This window comes from Gossypium hirsutum, chromosome D12 (assembly GCF_007990345.1).
Source record: "Gossypium hirsutum isolate 1008001.06 chromosome D12, Gossypium_hirsutum_v2.1, whole genome shotgun sequence".
NCBI lineage: Eukaryota > Viridiplantae > Streptophyta > Magnoliopsida > Malvales > Malvaceae > Gossypium > Gossypium hirsutum.
This window is the reverse complement of record NC_053448.1, coordinates 16,255,090-16,263,426: the sequence shown is the minus strand read 5'-3', so window position 1 is coordinate 16,263,426 and position 8,337 is coordinate 16,255,090. Positions and strand designations below refer to the sequence as shown.

General features: G+C 34.3%; 1 protein-coding gene across 1 annotated transcript; it reads left to right on the top strand.

Moving 5' to 3' along the window:
* Positions 1-332: 332 nt before the first annotated feature.
* LOC107945457 (UDP-glucose 6-dehydrogenase 2-like) lies at positions 333-2,787 on the top strand. The gene is made up of 2 exons (NM_001327488.2): positions 333-367; positions 1,092-2,787. The coding sequence occupies exon 2, from the start codon at positions 1,113-1,115 to the stop codon at positions 2,553-2,555; it is 1,443 nt and encodes a 480-aa protein (NP_001314417.1). The 5' UTR covers positions 333-367; positions 1,092-1,112; the 3' UTR covers positions 2,556-2,787.
* Positions 2,788-8,337: the final 5,550 nt, after the last annotated feature.

Here is an 8,337-nt window from a genome sequence, read left to right as displayed (position 1 = left end):
TTAAGATCTAAATTTACTTATTTAATAATTATATTATCGTATCTAACATTTAATAATTCAATATCACATTAAAAACTCTAAGCATTGTGAGCCAAATTCTAGTATGTATAGTATTCTTAACCAATGGCCAATTTTGTAATTTCCGTCCCGTTGACAAGAATTTCAGTCTGTAATCACTTTACATGTTCACCCATTATTCCCCATTGCCAAAAACCGGAATTCTCAAAAAAATGTAAAGGATAAAATTGGAAGAGAATTAGTATAAAACAACAACCCGCTCTTCTGAATTTTATATCGTTAAAGCGAAGCTGCCCTCTTCTTCTGTTGCTCTGAACTTATTGTCTCTATTTGAGGAGCAAGTTTTGAGGTAAATTAATACAAATTATTCCATTTTCAATCCATTTTCTTTGAGTTTTCTCATTAGTTATTTGGGTTTCCTTCATGTCGTGATTAGCGTTTTTGTTGCTTCTTTTTTTTCGGCTTGAAAATATGAGCTTTACAAAGTTGTTTGTTCTTGATCTGCCTGTCCATTTGACAAGATTCAAATTTTCTTTACTTTTTTCGCGTTGATTTTTCGTGTATTAAAACGGGTAGTTTTTTTTTCTGTATGAGAATGTTATTTTGATGGTCAACTAGACACTTGAAAATTTGAATTTCTTCGAGTGGTAGCTCCTTGATCTGAGTCTCTATTCGACAGGATTAAAAATTTCTTCCTTTTTACGAGTTTTTTTTTTCATGAATTCAAACGATTAGTCCCTTTTTTTGAAAATGAGTTCCTTTTGATTGTTTAATAAAGCAGATCTGTTTGCCAAGTTGTCTCTTTTCGTTCTCCAGTAAAGTGTGTTAATATTTTGGTTATGAAACATGAACTAGAACTTTGAATCAAGCTAATTTCCAATGGATCTGATTTGAATTGTTTAGATTTCATCAGCTTGGCTTTTGAATTCTGGATCTATCATTTTATTATCTTTTAGTTCATATGTAAGTAACTATGTATTAGAATAGTTGTCGGTGCTTGGATGCCTTAGATTTGAGGATGTTTTTCTCTATTTTTTTGTCTGTCTGATATTTGAATACTCCTCTTTGTTTAGGTTGTGGTCTAAAAAACGAAAATGGTGAAGATCTGTTGCATTGGAGCTGGTTATGTTGGTGGGCCTACAATGGCTGTGATTGCACTTAAATGCCCATCTATTGAAGTGGCTGTTGTGGATATCTCTGTGCCTCGTATTAATGCATGGAATAGTGACCAGCTTCCAATCTATGAGCCTGGTCTTGATGCTGTTGTGAAGCAGTGTCGTGGAAAGAACCTTTTCTTCAGCACTGATGTAGAAAAACATGTGCGTGAGGCTGATATAGTCTTTGTTTCCGTCAACACTCCGACCAAGACTCGAGGGCTTGGAGCTGGCAAGGCTGCAGATCTTACATATTGGGAAAGTGCTGCTCGAATGATTGCTGATGTATCAAAATCTGATAAGATTGTGGTCGAGAAATCAACAGTCCCTGTCAAAACTGCTGAGGCAATCGAAAAGATTCTCACCCACAATAGCAAGGGAATCAATTTCCAAATTCTTTCGAACCCAGAGTTTCTTGCCGAGGGAACTGCTATTCAAGATCTTTTTAACCCTGACCGTGTTCTCATTGGAGGTCGGGAGACCCCAGAAGGCAACAAAGCTGTCCAAGCATTGAAGGATGTTTATGCTCATTGGGTACCGGAAGACCGAATTCTCACCACTAATCTTTGGTCTGCAGAACTTTCCAAGCTTGCTGCCAATGCTTTCTTGGCTCAGCGGATCTCTTCTGTAAACGCCATGTCTGCACTTTGTGAGGCGACTGGGGCTGATGTTACACAAGTGTCGTATGCTGTTGGTAAGGATACAAGGATTGGACCCAAATTCTTGAATGCCAGTGTTGGTTTCGGCGGATCCTGTTTCCAAAAGGACATTCTGAATCTAGTTTACATCTGTGAGTGCAATGGCCTTCCTGAGGTAGCTGAGTATTGGAAACAAGTCATTAAAATCAATGACTACCAGAAAAACCGTTTCGTTAACCGCGTTGTGTCATCGATGTTTAACACCGTTTCAAACAAGAAGATTGCTATTTTAGGGTTTGCTTTCAAGAAGGATACTGGTGATACTAGGGAGACCCCAGCCATTGATGTATGCAAGGGGCTATTGGGAGATAAAGCTCGGTTGAGCATATTCGATCCACAGGTCACTGTGGACCAGATCCAAAGGGACCTTACCATGAAAAAATTTGACTGGGATCATCCCCTTCACTTGCAGCCCATGAGTCCCACAACTGTGAAGCAAGTCACTAGTGTGTGGGATGCTTATGAAGCTACAAATGATGCTCATGGAATATGTATTCTAACTGAGTGGGATGAATTCAAGAATCTTGACTTCAAGAGGATATATGACAACATGCAAAAGCCAGCTTTTGTCTTTGATGGCCGGAACATTGTGAACGTGGACCAGCTGAGGGAGATTGGTTTCATAGTGTACTCAATTGGCAAGCCACTTGATGCATGGCTCAAGGACATGCCTGCAGTGGCATAAATGATGCATGCAGAGGTTATCGATGCACGTCAATGTCGGTTTGATTCTTTACTACCTATCTTTTTGACAGGTTTCATTGTTTCCTTGCTTTCCCTTCCCCATGGTAGCCAAGCATTTGAAGGCAGTAAACGGCTCTTCGTTGTGCCACACATTGTATTCAATAATATTTACCATCTATTCTGTTGTTTGTTAGAAAACTTGATATTATTTTTGGATTTCATCTAATTTCATATTCAATTTGTCTCTTTATTGAAATAATTTTACTTCACACAAATGAGTCGGACAAAATAGCTTCACTAAAAATCTTGTGTTTCATGGTGGAAAAAGTATATTTAAAAACCTTGCCTGTCTGAAAATGCCAATTAAAAATTAGTTTATCTTAAATTTTAAGTTATTAATAATATTAATATTAAAAATCCATATAAATATTTAACTGCTTTTACCTTTAACCTTTTAACGGTTACTCGTGACCTAATTGTAAAAATTGAAATATCGATACTTAAATAAAGATATAAGAACATATTTGTGTTGTTTACTCTTACTTTTATCTATAAACTCTGGACTTATTATTAGTTGCACGTGATTTAAAAGAAGAAATTGAATCTAACAACTAAGCTCCATGTGTGGCATAACACTAGAACGTGAGTAAAAGTGATTACAAAAAAAATTTATTAGAGCCCCTTTTGATTAAAGAAAGACATTTTTTTCAAAAAATAAATCTCCCCATCAACTACATTCGTGCCAATTTGGGTACTTTGGATATGACTTTTATAATTTGATTGGACTACAGAATTGGACTGCTTGGATCCATTTTTTTGAAGTTTAATGTTGGGTTATTTTGTCAGTTTATACTATTTTGGTTTTAAATTATTATGATTTTCGATCATTTTAAGTTGGAGTCCTTTTAAAAAACATATGGTCTAATTTTTTGGATTATGGAATTTTTATGTTTAATTAGTCAAGTTTAATTTAATACATAGATTATTTTGAATCATATCATTTTTAATTCAAATTATTTGTAATTTTTACTCATATTTTTTCGGTTTGATTATTAACATCGACAATATTTTCATTTCTTAATTTCAAAATAAATTTAACTTGAATAAATTATTTAATTGATTTAAATCTATTATTAAATTAATGATTAATAAAAACAATTTTTGAAATGAATAAAATTATAAATTTAACTTAATTAACTTAAAATAAATAAAACTATAAAAAGTATTTTTTTTTTGGAATGGATGAAAATAGTTATTATTTGATATATAAACTTTTATTTTGTGCAATTATATACATGAAACTTTGAGGAAGTTCAAATTAGAGGTGATCATGGACAGGGTCGGGTTCGGGATGGGCCCAACCAAAATTTTAGGCCCATTTGCTATGCACGGGCTCGACCCAGCCCAAAAAATGGGCCTAAACTTTTGCCCAAGCCCGACCCAGATAAAAATGTTAAAACCCAGACCCGACCCGGCCTGTATTATTTTTTTATATAAAATTTTAAATATATATAATACATCAAAAATACTAAAAATATTAAAATAAATGTTTTCTCTACAAATTGAAAATAAATTTTTAAAAAAATATGTATACTTAGATAACATTAAGATAGGTGAAATGATAGCAAAATAGTAGTAAAAAAAGGAAAAAAAGAGAGAGTAAAAAACAGCAAAAAAAAGTGCACTTTATTTTTACATATTCAGGTTGGGTCGAAAAAAGCTTTACTCAAGGCCCAGCCTGTTTTCTAAACGAGCCTTGTTTTTTTGTCTAAGCCCATTTTTCGGGCCTATATTTTTATCGAAATCCTTCCACTTTTCGGTCGGGTCTTTGAGTCAGGCTAGGCAGCCCGACCCATGAGCAAGTCTAGTTCAAATGCATATATGAATTTTTAATTTTGATTCAACTACCACTAAACATAACATCCCTCACTCGTCTCTGTCACCAGATTAGGGTTACGGGATGCTACAACACATAACAGGACAAAATCATGCTATATCAATTCAAATTTTCTCTAAACAATAGTCATTCATAAATCCTATAATCAAAAACATGTTATTCATACATTATTGGGGTTAAATCGAGCTTACGGAAGCTCTAAAACAATTCAGAACAAAATAAGGACTAATTTGAATTATTTTTAAAAAGTGTAGCAAAAATATAAAACAGGGGTCATACGACCTCGGTAATCATACACATTGAAAGAAATAAATACATCAATTAATTTTTATATTGGATAATATAATTATTTGTGTATTGAATATATAGACATAAAATGATGCTATACTAATAATTTGTGAGAATTGGATAAGTTCAAATTTCATGTATAAAATTGCACATTAAACTAAAATTTATGTATAATTTTGATATTTATCCTTTAATTTTATTTCATTTTTAACTATCATTTTTGTGAATTACATTTTAATCTTTAATATTTTTATTGTTAATTACATTTATTCAATTTAAAATTTTGATTTTTTTTGTTAATAACATTATCTAATTTAAAAATTATGAATAAGCAAAATTCAATTAAATTTTTAGGATTTAAAAAATGTAAAATGTAAAAAAAAAAATAGTTAGAAATCTTGCTAGGATTTTTAACTTAATTAAAACCAGAATTTTATTTTTTAAAAATATGTCAAATATAATCAAAATAAAAAGATTTTTAAATTTCAAAATATATCAAATTTTAAAATTTTGTATTGCATTTTAATAATTTCTCTATATTTATTAATTTTATTTGTAAATAAAGAGATAGTATTTATTATTTTATTAAGGACTATTTTACCTATAAAGGCCTTTTTTTCAAATTTATTTATGAAAATGGGCCAATTTTTGCATTATTTACCGAAAAGGGCCGAAAATGACAAAACACGTCCACGTAGAAACATTTTTGGATGAAATTTCAGCAAAACGCACCCCTGGGGGAGCGATTTTGTCATGTCAACACAAAACACCCTGACATGGATGTGCTTTGTTGACGTGGCAAAATAGCTACCCCAGGGGCATGTTTTGCTCCATGTTTTGTTTTCCCAATGGCTACTTTATTTTTTGATCATTGGGGGGTCCAACAGTAAAAAAAAATCTATAAAACCTCCTCCTATTTTTTTCACACCTTATTTCTTCAAAAATTGGCAAAAAACTCTCAAATTTCTCTTTAAATTTCTCAAAACTCTCAAAATTTTCCTTAAATTTCTCAAAGCTCTCTTTAATTAATTATTTCCTTTTAATTTTTTTTTCTAAATTAGTATTTTTTATAATTTCAAAAATATTTGATCGTGTTAGCAATGGCCGGAGAATTAATTCGTCTCGATCATAAACATATCTCCGTCGAACAAATGAAAATGGTAAGGGTTAATTTTAATTTTTGAATATTATTTAATATTTTTTTCTTTTATGTAATTTTAATTAATTTTAATTTTATAATTTTTTATAACAGTCCGTAGATCTGGTGTTACGATGTTATATTCGTAATATGTCTGGTTCTCCATCACCGTTGATAGAAAATTACTTGAAGGAATTGGGTTTTGGCACGTGGCCACTATAAGCCGGGGGTTCAAGTTGGACTCGAAACTTATCAGCGCGTTAATAGAGAGGTGGACACCCCAGACGCACACATTCAATCTTCCATGCGGAGAGTGTACCATTACTTTAGAAGACGTGCAGTTACAATTGGGATTGCCGGTGGATAGGTCTGCACTCACCGGGTCCATTCAATCTATTGATTGGGGAGCCGTATACTACGATCTTTTGGGTGCGATTTTGCATAATATTTACAGAGGTCGGATCGAGATGGGCTGGTTATGAGACACATTCCCAGAGCCGGGGAATGATTCGACTGAAGTAGAAATAATACGATATATATACATAAAAAATTAGACTTACGACTCTTGAAGATATACGACTTCTATTAGACTAACGGTCGGAAGCGCAAGTAAGTATTAAATAATATATATACATAAAATAGTCGTTTCATATTTAGTATTTAGTATTATGTATATAACTAATATTTTTATCACGTTCATATAGTTTTAATGGACACCATACAAGGATCCAGCAATTCGGGCAGTAATTCCGGATGAATTCTTTCAAAATCTGAACATTTGGCATGTTAAGGTCCCATTGGTCAACCATGCTACTGTCGAGATGCACCAGATGGATAGAGTGTTATGGCAATATAGATTCTGACAACTAATTCCCGAGGCACCTGAGGTGTTTGATGATGAGCACAAAATCGACTTATGGCAAACGAATACAAATTGGTCGGCATTCTTCTTGGAATATATCGAAATTTGGGAAAATCAGTATGATCATATACCTACTCATGAACCGATCATCGTTCCAGAGTTAGCCTACATACCGGATTACATGCCATGGTTTAAGATCCATGGCAAGCTATATTTGCTGTTGGAAGATCAGAGGCATCAGCAAATTCGTGTCGAAAGGGAACGACGAGGCCCTTTAAATCCAATGAGAAGAAATGACGGCACAGGCCCATCAACAACGCTCACACAATCATCGAGCCCAACGCCTCAACCGATGACACCCACACCACAACCTCTTCAGATTATGCCAGGTGTATATCCTAGCCCTTATATGTATCCTAACCCTTATATGTATCCTAACCCTTATATGTTTCCTTTTCCCAGTCCTATGCCAGGTTGGAATGCATGGCCTGTGCATCTCATTTCCCGATGACTCCAACTCAACCCCTGATATATAGGCCACCATCGCCGGAGGGATCACAGGAGGCACCGTCTAGGAGCTCATCTCATTACCAATCCCTATCGCCTTATGGGATTCAAACACCTCCGCCGTGGGTGATGCAAACACCTGCACATTCTTTATTCTATCAAGGTTGGTCATCCTCCCAACACCCACAACCGGAGCAACCACAACCCCCACTGAAAGCTGAACCAAGGAGGAATTCAACGCGTAATCGTCAACCACCCACATGTGACACTAATTCCGATCGGCACATATATTGATTTTTTTAAATATATTTGTACAAACTTTTTTTATATTGTTTCATTTAATAAAATAAAAGTTGTTTTTAATATTTTAATAGTAAATTATTTTTATATTTTTATTTAATAAAATAAAAGTTCTTTTGAATAAGGCAATAGAAATAATGCGACATAGTTTCATTATAGCAATTATCAACTATTTTTGTTTGGACATAATCGATTTGTGTGACTTGGGTTCCTTACATCATCTGCACAACTTCTGTTGGTTCGTTCTTTCCCGGATATCCATATTATTATGTTTTCTACTCGAGCAAGGTCGACCTTTCGGTTTGCGACACAATTCTCTATCCGGTAACAACTTAAACGGAGTAAGCGATACAGACGACCACTTACGTTCATCTGGGACTGGTGGGAATACGTGTCTCCACACATTGTACATGTATTCTATTTTGTACACTTCGTCGACATATCTCATGGGATCCAAACGGATATTTTGGCAAGCTGCAATTCCATGAGTGCATGGATAACGAAGTGCGTCAAATGTCCCACAGTTGCAAGTCCTATTTCTCAAATGTACACGATATTGCCGGCCGGTAATACATTGGTTCGATCTGTCAAACTCAGTCACACGAAACCATAGGCTGTTGCAATCGTGACACACTATGTGCATGGTGTTGGCCCGCACCTTCGCCTTGTTAATTTCTTACAATACCTTCCGGAACCATACATGGCCTCCCTACATTTGGCCTTTATAACTCGATACTCGCTTTGGAAATAGTGCCGCCAAATAAAAATATGTCTCTCGCACAACCGATGTT

Coding starts and splice junctions, on each gene's coding strand:
- LOC107945457 (NM_001327488.2), top strand. CDS start 1,113: ATGGTGAAGATCTGTTGCATTGGAGCTGGTTATGTTGGTGGGCCTACA.